This window comes from Arachis duranensis, chromosome 3 (genome assembly GCF_000817695.3).
Source record: "Arachis duranensis cultivar V14167 chromosome 3, aradu.V14167.gnm2.J7QH, whole genome shotgun sequence".
Taxonomy (NCBI): Eukaryota; Viridiplantae; Streptophyta; class Magnoliopsida; order Fabales; family Fabaceae; genus Arachis; species Arachis duranensis.
The window spans coordinates 111,284,519-111,297,824 of record NC_029774.3 but is presented as its reverse complement, the minus strand read 5'-3'; the positions used below and the strand labels follow the sequence as shown (position 1 = coordinate 111,297,824).

The window sequence follows — 13,306 nt, the reverse complement described above, 5'->3', positions numbered from 1 at the left end:
AACGGAGAAAAAAAAGACGTATGATTTGAAAAGCGGTTATAACAACTTGGTTAGACTTGATTAAAAATTTTGCTTGAATGTAGAATTTTATTCTAATAATTAATAATTATTCTATTAGTTTTCACGTAACAATAATATTCTTGAACGACATGTGATATTCTTGAACTTAGTTACTATGTTTTTCAAATTTTCTCTATTAAAGTGTATATGAGACATATTTTTAGCAATAATTTTTTCCTCACATAAAATAAGAAAAACTTTGGTAGTATAATAATAATTTCATCTAGTTTTTTTCAGTCATTTGCATTTCAATTGAATTTTTTCATTAGCTAGTTTAGGAATTAGTTTTGGAGGCCTGCTATTTTTGTGTAATTATAAAATAAGACAATATCAAAATTATATGTAATTTTTATTAATATTTTTAATAATACAAAACAAAAAAATAAGAACTAACTAATCAATAAAATCAGTGCCATAGAAATCAAACTTATTAGAATATTAATAAATACTAATCAAACAAAAAATTCAAAAAATTTAAAATTATAAAAGCAACATAACTTTATAAAAATAGAAAACAAAAAATTAGAAAATAAATTTATAATTGACCACAAATAAATAATTTAAAAAATAAAACTTTAAAATTACTTTGAATTAATCAATACTCTTAAAACTTTACGTTAATTCTTGTAAGTCAAACTTAAATTAATTTGTGTATATATCTTATATGATTAATTAAACGTGTAACTAAAGTTAATAATCAAATACAACAAAGTATGGCGGCTTGAGTAGTCCTTCTAACGGAGTAATAAGAATTAGAGAGTAGTACTAATAAAATACCAATAACAATATGAACTCTATTCTTTTAAATACCAGTGTTTAATTTGGATTGAATAAAATGAAGATGATATATCTATAGATCAAAATGTGTGAAATTAGTAAAGAACAATTTTAAAATGTGTTTTGTCCTAAATTAAAATGAGAATAGGTGTAGAAAACATTAAAGGAATATACAAATGTAAATGTGAAGGGAATTAGGATATGAGGTTTAGAATTTAGAGAAAAAATTAAGATTTAGAAAAAAATTAAGGATTTGGAAAGAAAAATAGAATTATAGATATAAATTATAGTTATTAATTATAATAAAGGATATTTTTGATAAATAAAATATTTAAAAGTTGCTTTTGCTTTTATGTACTTCAGAAACTAACTAGTCATCGATCCTTGTTCTCAAACTGGTCATTTACGTCAATTCATTATCAAATTCAAGGATTTCTTTGACATTTCGTACTTCACTACGCGACAACAATAAGCTCGGCAACTTGTTCGTACCTATCATACCATGTTCCTCTCTTTTCGACTATTACATGGGATAATTTTCCTATACTTTATAGTACAATATTCATAATTTTTTAAAATAAAAAATAAAGTAAAACTCACATCTTTATTATACTTGATAAATTGTTTAATAATTTTTATTTGTCGAAATAATATAATAAAAAAATAAAAAATTACAAGAATTAGCCAATTAAATTGTGAACATAACCGAAATTATTAAAGTAAAAAATTATAAAAATATAATTATATTAAATATATAATAAAATTAGTTATTAATATATATTAAAATATAAAATATATATAAAGTATTTTTGATAAAAATAATACCGCAATCCACCCGAGGAGGAGGGCCAATAACAATAACAGGTGGACACACACAAATCACAACTCTAAAACCTTTCTATTTTTGCAATCAAGTTACAAAATTGACAATCAAATCCACTTCTCCCCTTTCTTTTTCTTCAAAAAACAACAAAAATAATAACTCAACTGAAAACTGGCGTAAACAGAATGCTGATAAAAAACCGATCTATATAAAAACAAAAAAATTATACATTCACCTGGAGAAGCAGAAAGCATTTGCAGAGGTCGAAGACCGGCGGTGGCGGTTAGAAGCGGCTGAACCCTAACGTGCTTCCTTCGTGTCGTGTGTTATTTTCTCAACGGAATATTCTGTCGGTGAAGAATTCTGATAGAGAAGAGAAGAGGAAGATAAAAAAGAAAAGAATGAGCGGTCACATTCCTCCTGCTCCGAGGAGGAACAGTGTGCACAAACGGCCTCCGCCAATGTCGAACAAGGCCGTAAACGGAATCACAAGCGAACCTCCTAGCAAGGCTTCTTCTCCGCCTCCTCCTGAGTAAGAACCTTTTCCTTTCTCTTTCTCATTCTCATCCTTTCGTTCGACATTCTCTGAGATAGAACAGAGAGACTGTTATATCGTTATTATGTTATATTATTTCCATGTGCTGATTCGTTTGCGCATTGTTGCGATTCGTGAATTCCGTTGAAGTATGAACGGATCTGTGTAAATCCACACCAATCATTATAGATTCTTTGCATGGACAATGTAGATGTAGTAATATAGATTTAGCTTATGATATTATACTATAATTGATAATTGATGTTTTGGTTTCCGTTCAGTTTTTGGATTTTTTTATTTGATCTTTCCGGAACTTAACGCAGTTACTGTAATTTACGTTTATGATTACTATTTTAAACGCATCTGTTTCGCATCATTGTTGATATACCGTTAGCTCGATTTAATTTTCTTCTGAATATAATTGTTTAGGCTTGATGAGCAAGAAAGGACAGTGAGGAAGCTTAGATTGTCGAAAGCCCTCACGATACCCGAGGGGACTACCGTTTTTGATGCATGTAGACGCATGGCGGCTCGGCGGGTTAATGCTGTTTTGTTGACTGATTCGAATGCTTTGCTTTCGGGAATCATGACTGACAAGGTTTATTATGGTGTTTTCATGTGTTAATTAAGAGATTAAGAGATTGCGCATATGAATTGTTACAAGCTTGTGTATATTTTGTTCAGGACATTGCTACTAGAGTTATATCTGAGGGTTTACGAACAGATCAGACGCTAGTGTCAAAAGTGATGACTATGAATCCCACATTCGTGACGTCAGATACTCTGGCGATTGATGCCCTTCAGAAGATGATCCAAGGTTACCATTATTACTATTCTCTACTGTGGCACTAATGCATTGTAATAGACCAATATATAGTCAGACATGGAGCGGCATTAGAGTCTATACTTTGTAGCGTTCAATGCTAATAATTTTGTTTACAGAGAAATAATGTATCAAAGGTCTATTGTCAATTTGTCATTTTCCTTTACACCATTGGTGACTTTTACATTACATATTTACACTACTTAGTGGTTTAGTTTCAGATTATATGCACTTCTATCATTTTTTGTCCACAATTTTCTTGGTTCTTACCGTGACTTCAATTATATTATTGATTAATGATTTTCCTGCGTAATATTCTTGCTTTTCATTGTATTCCTTTACTATTTGTATCATTACATCAGGCATAACTCTGAGTTACTTTGTTGATTTCCATATTATCATCCCATAAACCAAAAAGAAAAAAAGAAGGGGAAAAACCATGGTTTTATTGTGTTCTTTGACATATGATTCTTTTTCACCTTTATTACTTATGTTTCTATACCTAGCTGTTGCCAAATTGTGAAAAAAATTGGGTAGATGTTTTAAATAACTTCTCGTTTTATTTACACCTTTTATTAATTGACTTATAAATTATCAATTCATAGCATGATGTATATAACTCAATTTTTTCAACTGATAGGTAAATTTCGGCACCTCCCTGTTGTGGAAAATGGAGAAGTCATTGCCATATTGGATATCACTAGATGTCTTTATGATGCCATATTTAGGCTGGAGAAGGCTGTTGAGCAAGGGAGCGCTATTGCTGCCACAGTTGAAGGTGTTGAATGCCAATATGGTAGCAATGGATTTACTTATTAACAATTATCTGCATATATACTTCTTATAGAATTGATTGTGCACGAATTTTCCGAATTGCATTATTTTCACCCACTTTCATGCATGTGTCTTGTTAATGTTGATAATATTAGTTGTTGAATAAGAATTTTTCTCCCAAAATACTTTCACTTCTCTTACTCATAAGCTGACCTGACTGTTTCTTACAAAACCTCAAGCTTCTTTAGCCTGCAAGTGGTCGTATTTTTTTGTTAGAGATAGTTACCAAATTACTGCTTGATCTTGCTGTTATTTTTCTCTTAAGAGGACATCTAATTCTACATACACATCCTCCCATGGACTTTCTCTTCCTTTTTGCTGCTAATATATGTTCTTTTTATCGGAAAATTTCAATGCGTTTATTTGAATTGCTTGTCTGGTTAAAATTCCCAAGGTGGAAATATTCTTGCTAGACATTTCCCTTTTTTCTTTTACTTCTCTCAAAGTACTTTAGATATATCTTGCATAAATGTTTTTGCTTTTACGAGAAGTACATGAAATTTTGCAAGTTCAGGCATTAACGTAGAGTGTTGCTGTATGCATTTTAATTTTTAAATTGATTTAAGTGGTTAGCATATGTTTTGACCTCTTTTTTAAGTTGTGCATGTATAAATAGTTTATTTCTGATGTGTGCTTATCGATATTTAAATGACTTGGAAATTTCCATTATTTTTTTTACTCCATATTGTAATGATGATGATGCTAATTTTCTGTTTTGATCATCGTCATCTTATCAGGTCCAAATGCTTTGATGGATACACTGAGAGAGCACATGTTCAAGCCTTCCCTATCAACTCTAATAAGTGAAGATACAAAGTAATTTCCACATTATATTTTCTTGCGTGTTTGTTTATATTGTCAGTAGGCGCTCATATAATCAGATATAAATGTTTTACAAATCTCTATAGCATTATGTTTCTAGGGTTGCTTTTGCATCGTTAGCAGATCCTGTCTACGTAGTTTCATTAAAGATGCGGGAGTTGCGTGTTAATTCAGCAGTTGTTGTGTCACAGTCAGGAACCAAGATTCAAGGAATATTGACGTACGGTTTGTTTTCAAAGGCTTTATTCTTCTCTTAGGACTCCATGATATGGAATAACGGGCATTAACAATTGTATGTTTCTTTTATAAGACCTGGTATGAATGAAAAAATGGATCTAGATTTACCTTTTTGAGGGTTATTATGTATTGTGCTCTAACTCTTGCATGCAGTTCAAAGGATCTCCTTATGCGTGTTGTGGCCCAAAATCTTTCTCCTGAGTTGACTCTAGTGGAAAATGTTGGTATTTTATTATTTATTTCCAGCATAAAGAGGCTTATTGGAGGAGATGCTATTTCTTCTGGCAGTTTCTTATTTTTGCTAGGCATTGAGAAATGATTTGATTTTCGTCCTAGGTCTTATATTTCTCACTTAATTTTTTAGGTGATGACTCCAAACCCAGATTGTGCCACCCTAGACACAACAATTGTTGACGCACTACATATGATGCATAAAGGGAAGTTCTTGCATCTTCCTGTTGTAGACAGAGGTGAGCTTTGCTTCCTCGATTTCATAAAGAAGTTTTATAATTTTTGCCTTGTTTTGCTGACTATTTTTGTTTCTTCAGATGGATATGTGGCTGCTTGTTTGGATGTTTTGCAGATAACTCATGCAGCGATTTCGTTGGTAAGTTTTAGGTTCGAGATACTCATTTGTAAGAAAAACTATCAGAATTTGTACCTTGGGTAATCTTGTAGTCAGTCTTTATTTTCCCAATCTCCCTAATCATAATGTTTGTATAACTGGTGTCGTGTCCTAACAAGTATGTTATCTTATTATGATTTGATTTAATAATGCTGTACATAGGTCAATTTCTGATAAGTATGATATATTTTATAGGTTGAGAGTAGCACTGGAGCTGCTAATGATGTAGCGAATACAATTATGCAAAAGTTTTGGGACTCGGCTCTTTCTTTAGAGCCACCAGAAGATTCTGACACTCATAGGTATTTTGTTATACAGATGATTAGACACAAGATTTGTTTTGTCCTTATTTGTGAACCATCCTATATAATTCTTTGATTGCAGTGAACTTTCTAGCCACATGACAGCAGATGGCACAGAGAGAGGGAAGTCTCCTGTGCAACACATAGACTTGGGAAACACATTTTCCTTTAAACTTGAGGATCTCAATGGTCATGTGCATCGATTCAACTGTGGTGAGTCAAAGCATCACTAGGACTTGAATCTAAATATTGTGTTGTGTTCTTGGATCTTAGTCACAAAATCGTGTGCAATGATATAGCTGCATGAAAATGGATCCTCTCTGATGTGAAATTTTCACATGATCTAGTGTTTACCGATGTTCATCATTGATTATAAAGTTGCAGCCAAGTATGACACTTACAAGTGCATTCAATGATCAATGGGGAAAATAATTACATGACAAGATAATGAAAAATTTTCATCACTCTTCCGTACTCGCTTTCCATTCTTATAAGAACTTTCAAGTATTTTAACTTGCCTTTATTGTAGGTACCGAACATCTAGATGAGCTTGTATCCATAGTCATGCAGAGAGTTGAACTTAATGACGAAGAACAACGTCCTACAATATTGGTGTGTTTTCTGCTACTTCAAATTCTTCTGCTTTTTGGCAGTAGGATATGTATTTATTATCACACTAATGTTTTATTATCCCTAATATAGTACGAGGATGATGAAGGTGATAGAATTATTCTAGCAACGGATCATGATCTTGCTACTGCTGTCGGCTATGCTAGATCTTCAGGAGCAAAGGTGAAGATGTTTGCTTATACTAGATTTTCAATTTTGAAGATGTTATATGGGGGGTAGTTCATTGGAATTCATCCATACATTCTAATAAAAAAATCTTTGTATTTCAGGCTGTAAAGTTGCATTTGGTGTTAGGCAATCCAACCAAATCAGAACCACGACCACCACAATCTGATACAACAACTACTACTACAACAGTAACACAGACTCGTAGTTCTTCTCTTTCCATGCGATCTAGTATTGTTGCAGGTGCGATTGCTGTAACTAGCGTTGGTGTGTTTGTCTACTTAAGGAGCTGCAGAAAGTGATGTGTTGCCAGTATGAAAAAGCAATACAACATAATCACATGCTGCGAAAATTCCAGAGTTCCATTGATACTTATGCGCTCATTACAACAACGGAAATTTTGTCTGATGAAATAGGTGAATGATGTTGGGGCTCTCTAGTCCCGTGTCCTTTTTCTTTGTCGGTAATATTCATCACTTGTGGTCAAGTTAGGTTTATTTAACGAAGATGGCTACTTATATATCTCTCTCTAATGTAAGTGCAATTAGAAATTCCTTCTCCTATGTATAGGTGATGACGTAATGTTTTGGCATACAACAATATTCAGAAAGGTCACGACTTGCGACTTTCTTAAAATTTCATAAAGGAACTCCCATCAAGGTGGAATCTCTATTTTTTAGCTGTTCTTGCCTCTGTACCTTTATTAAAAAAATATTTTATTTAATTATTTTTGGGTCAGAAATATCTATTTTTTAAGAGAGAATATTCACATGATGACATCTTTACATAAATATGGTATTGTGAATCATTAAATGATTCAGCTAAACATATTTGATCAAATATATCAATTATTTAACTATTCGTAAAATTATCTTAATGTGAAGATGTGATTACGAGAATATTTATCTTCTTTTTTCTAAATACTAAAGCTCGGTTTAAATTCTGTCTTAAAATATAAATACGGAGAGAGACATAGATAGAGATTGAAAAAAATTCTCTATATTTTGATTGATGAAAACATAGATATAAATATAGGTAAAATAAAAAAAAATATATTTTTCACATTTTTATATTAAACAATCCTCGATTTTGTTTTACCTCTACTCCTCACCAAATATCATCAACTCAAATAAAAAGTGAAAATCTAAGAATACAACATCTAAATCACATTGTCTTTCAAGTAAATTTTGTATTCAACTTCTAGACTGGATAAAGTTTTTTTCTTTTTTAGACAGAATCTTTTCTCTTTTCTTGTATTTATCTCTGCATTTATGTTTTATAAATAAGGATAAATAACGCTATTAAACCGAACCGGAAAGAACGTAACGCAATTCACCCAAAGCAGAAATCCTCACGTGAATCACCCATGCAGAATTTTTATACAAATCGAAAGAGCTTTGGTCGAATTATTCATTATCCTAGTAAATCTAAAAGGGGTGATTCGATTTATGTGGACATACACAAAATTGTCATATAAATCTATAGCATCCGTTTCGATTTATATATATAGCACCTATCCTAGTAAATCTGATGGAGCCAATTCGATTTATGTACAAGGGGCGGCACATAGTAAATCTATGCCCCCTGTTTCGATTTACGCTTGTTTTGCCACCCATTGTAATTCGAAACACCCCCTTTAGATTTACAAGCAAGTTCACTATAAATATAGTCCGAAGAAGAATGATTCAAACTATACCCCACCACCCACCGAATCCCAACCAAAAATTCTCAGTACTTCAAAAAAATTAATGTGATGGGAAATAATCCAAACCGACTTTATCACTTAGACGGAGTTGTTCACATTGCAGGTGTCATCAATGAAGAGATTAGTATGTGCTAGACTTTTTTTTAAATTAGTGTTAAATATTTTACGTTTATTTTTTTAAAAGTAGTGTTAAAGTAGATATAGTGGATACGTATAAGTAAGAAAATTGTTAGTAGTGAAGATTATGAAACAACTGGGTTGATTTAATTTTTAAAAAATAGCATTAAGATAGATAGAGCAGGTAAATTAGTGGCTTAATAATGTAAAGAGGTGTAGCCGAGGAAGTTAAAATTTAAAATAGTGGTAGAATAAGAAGGAACAATCTGAGTGATATAGACTGTTAAGAAGTTGGCCGTAATTTTCTTAAAAAAAATAGTATTAAACTAGACTGTGAAGTGCATGTATGGCGGCATTTAGATATTATTAAGATTAGTGAGTGAATATCAAAATCATGAGTTGGGCTGGTTGCATAAAATTTTTTTTATAAGTATTAGAATTATGTTTATTATGCCCAGTATCCTGAATGAATGAAATGATATTGTGTTTGTTCCCGTTGCTTGATCCGACTGCGTTCATGTGAGCAGTAGGAATAATTTATTCTTATGTAGATATGTTTCCATATGGTTCTGACGAAGAAATTGTTATGTTGTTTATGCAACCTCACCAATGTATCGGTAGCATGAGGCGACAACAGGGTATGCGATTTGATGACAGGATCCTTCCGTACTTGTAAATGGCTAGTTTATACCATCTTGTGAGGTTGAACGAGACCTGGTTTAGATTGGATGAGCCATTGATCAGTGCATTCGTAGAGAGGTAGCGTCCGGAGACGCACACGTTTCATATGCCATTCGGGGAGTGCACGATTATACTGCAGGACGTGGCGTACCAGCTAGGGTTGCCGATAGATGGGCAGTACATTAGTGGATGCTTGACGGAGTTCGAGCGGTACATCCAAGGCGGTTGCCCGGCTTGGGTGTGGTTCGAGGAGTTACTAGGTGTATTGCCTCCCACGGACTACATCGATAAGTTTACAGTGAGATGCAGCTGGATGCAGGAGACCTTCAGGGAGATACCCCACGGGGCCGACGATGCCACTATCCACCTCGGTCTTGGCATAAGCCTCGTTCACCAGTAGCCTCCGTGCATCCTTGCCCTTGAAGATCAGGGCGAAATTGGCAGCCATGTGTCGAATACAGAATGTACGGTAGGCAGCGGGTGGTAGCCAACCGCCATCAGGCGCCTCTAATGCAGCCTTGATGCTGTTGTGACAATCCGATATCACTAAGATGCCTGGCTGCGGAGTGACGTGCTGGCGGAAGTGGGTGAGGAAAAAGGACCATGACTCAGCATTCTCACCCTCTATAAGTGCGAATGCAACAGGTAGGATGTTGGAATTCCCGTCCTGAGCAATCGCAACGAGCAATGTCCCCCCGTATTTCCCGTATAAGTGGGTACCATCGATGCTAACCAACGGCTTGTAATGCCGGAAATCCTCAATACATGATGGAAATGTCCAAAAAAGACGGTGGAAGTATGTATGGGCTTCATCCACCTGCCCACCCACACGCACAGGGCTCGTCCTCAGAACTGCTACACTACCCGGCATCGTCACCTGTACACCTAGAACCCATCATGGCAACTCGCTGTATGACTCATCCCAGTCTCCATAGATCTGTGCCATTGCCTTCTACTTTGCCATCCAAACCCGCCTATAGGTTGGTCTAAAACCGAAATGTGCCTCTATCGCATTCAGCAGTACCTTGATACACATGGTAGCATCAGCTCTAACCATTGGCATTATGAATGTCGAGATCACATGATAGTCGAGACTCCTATGGTCACTTGATATCGAGGTAGCTAGACAAGTATGAAGGCCGTTGTACCGTTTCACCTCCCAAATCCCTTTGCGCTGCCGAAGACTTATTCGAATACACCATGCGCATCCATTGCCAAACTCCTTACACTTCCCATAATACTTGCGATAATCAGACTCAACCACTTTTTACTGAACCCCATGTCGGATGCTATAGGTCTTTACACTTAAGACGGCCTCGTCTTTGTCCTGAAACTGCTGACTGACCTAAAACTCTGTTACCCCCACCGCCTTCCTGTGTGCCTCTGGCCCCGAATACAACATGTTCGCCAGGAACCGCTTGCTCTCTCATGGCATCCAAGTCCAACATGGAAAAGTGAGGTGGGTACTGCTACATTCCTGAACTAGACCCTCTAGCACCCCCTACTGGATTGCTCCCTACTATATCTTCGCCACTCTCATCAGCAATCATGTCCGGCTTCACATCGTCATCCTCATCATCATCCCGCAGTACATCATCTACACCATCTGGTGAGAAAGCATGCAATGAAACTGGTTCCGTATCAATAATACCTACTTCTCCGTCACCACTACAGTTCAGATCCGTTACGAAGGATGGATATGCAACCAACATTGTCTCAGGCGCAATCACAGGCATCAATGACGAGGCACCACTTGGCCTTGAAGTAGAACAGGAGGTCGCTGCAGCAGCTTGGGATTCCAGTTCGACCGCCTGAGCTGGAAACCACATCCACAAGCTTGGCCAACAACTCGTGGGTCCTCACCTCGGGAATCTGCCTGTGATAGTGGAATAGAACTTCGAAATCTTTGTCACTACCTATTACTAACTAATCGTACTTCACCTCATCCCGCAAAACTGAGATCGAGATTCTATAAAATAATTTCTCAACCCGTTTCACGTCTTGCAACCCCAACTTCTGGATTATAGAATTCAAGAACTCATTGAAACTAGTTGAAGGTTTCAAAAAAAGACTGAGGGGATCCTTATCAGTGAACTTAATTCCTGACCGTGTTTTTTTCTTAATCAATCCTCTATAGTGCACTAATACTACAAAGCTCTCTTCATTAGCCATTGTAGTTTTTAGTCTCCTTCAGAACTGCCCTTGGTTCTATATTCATAGGCGTTGGCTTCCTATTAAATCTAATCAGTCCCATTCGAATTACACCATCACACCCCTTATACATAAATTGAAGCTGAATTCTATGATGTAGAAAAAAAGATTCTTCTACATGTGTATGTTTGTGTTGTCAAAAGTGTAGTGTGACAAGTGTTTAGAAAGAGAGTAATTGAAGAGACAATATTTGACATGTTGTAAGTAAAATATAGTGTATTTTGTCTTATGTAATATATAAATGATGTATCGATTAAATAGGCTAATTATATTTATGTTAATTAATTATTAAAGATAATATTGGACCTTGTATGATTTTTTTATTTTTGGACTTTTTAAATGTATGTTTTCTCTTTCCAAAAATATTAACTTTACATACGAAAATTTATTAATATTTATTTATTTTAATATATTCCTTTTTTCTTTTTTGATGACTTAGATATATTCAGTTTCACAAATATAAAAAAGTATTCACATATTTTAACCAACAAAAAATATATAACTTTACGTATTTACATACGTTTAAATTAACGGTAATATTTATATATATTTAATTTAAATATTATATCAATATATTTGTCAATATTATTCTGAGTACATATAGATATTTATAAAAAAATATTATTCAAACACCACATATTCTTGACATCTTATAAAAATAGTTTGTTATTAATTATTTTTATATTTAAATTTTCTTAATTAATAAAAAAATTTATATTTAATTATTTAAAAAATATTGATAGCAAAATAGCATTTGTAATATTGCCATTTTTATGGTGCAAAAAGAGAGAATATATATTTTGAGAGAATTGATTTTTTTTAAAATGAAAATTGTAATAAAAAATTTTGCTTTTTGTTATAAAGAGAAATTAAAAATAAATTTAATTTTAATGTAATGTTAGTATAAAATAATTTTATATTTACATCTAATGACGTAACACTACATTAACAAAAATAATTACTTTTTATAGACGGTGTAAATTATCATCTAAAAGACCAAATATAATTACACAGCGATGTAAAATATATTTTACACTGTCAATACATTAAAATTAAACTCACTAAAAATATATGCACCCAAAATTTGTATAACACCAGACATATAGAAAAATATGGTAGACACCAAAAAAAATATAAGAAAACATAGTTATTTTTTGGTATTATATAGACAATATCTTGTTATTTTGTTTGCATTAAAATATCTATTTACAGTTGTTTATAAAAAATAATTAAAAACTGTAATGCATTTTATCTTATGTAACATGTGAATGATGTATTGATTAAATAGGTTAATTATATTTATGTTAATTAGTTAATAATGATATGTTGGGCCTAGTATAATTTTTTTTTATTTTTTGACTTTTTAAATGTACACTCTCTCTCCCTATATTACAGTAACAACTGAAAAGAAAATTTTTGAACCAATAAATCTAAGCTAAAGTTAATATAAAAAGAATTTTAAGTTAATAATTTTTCTTCCAACTCATGTTACTTGAAAAAGAAAATTCAATTAATTAGTTTTATTTACATAATAAATATCATCTGAAAAATTAATTTTTACACACAAAAATTTATTAATATTTATTTTAAATTAAATTAATAAATGTATAATATATATTAAAAAAATTATCATCGTTCTTCAACACATTTCTATACACTCAAAGAGAAACTAATCATATAGTTTTGTTAAGTCTGTTCAGACATACTTTTTTCGTTTACTAAAATAATAAATATTAAATATTCACTCAATAACATAGTTTATTCATAGTAAAAAATTAATAATTTAATTATACATAATAGATTGCATCTAAAATATTTCAATAATAACTTGAAGTATCTAATTTTTTTTAGATAATTTTTTTTGAAATATTAATTATTAAAAGATTTTTCTTTTTTTAGTATTTGAACTTTTTTTTAATTATTTTTTATAAACAACTGTAAATAGATATTTTAATGCTA

At 32.8% G+C, this 13,306-nt stretch overlaps 1 protein-coding gene across 1 annotated transcript; it reads left to right on the top strand.

Moving 5' to 3' along the window:
- The first annotated feature begins 2,061 nt into the window (after positions 1 to 2,061).
- On the top strand, positions 2,062 to 6,935 carry LOC107480190 (CBS domain-containing protein CBSCBSPB3-like). Its single transcript, XM_052258416.1, has 14 exons — positions 2,062 to 2,192; positions 2,625 to 2,793; positions 2,880 to 3,012; positions 3,659 to 3,814; positions 4,590 to 4,668; positions 4,775 to 4,894; positions 5,065 to 5,131; positions 5,276 to 5,381; positions 5,460 to 5,529; positions 5,740 to 5,838; positions 5,921 to 6,051; positions 6,368 to 6,450; positions 6,541 to 6,630; positions 6,738 to 6,935. Exons 1-14 carry the CDS (start codon positions 2,062 to 2,064, stop codon positions 6,933 to 6,935), a joined length of 1,632 nt encoding a protein of 543 aa, XP_052114376.1.
- Positions 6,936 to 13,306: the final 6,371 nt, after the last annotated feature.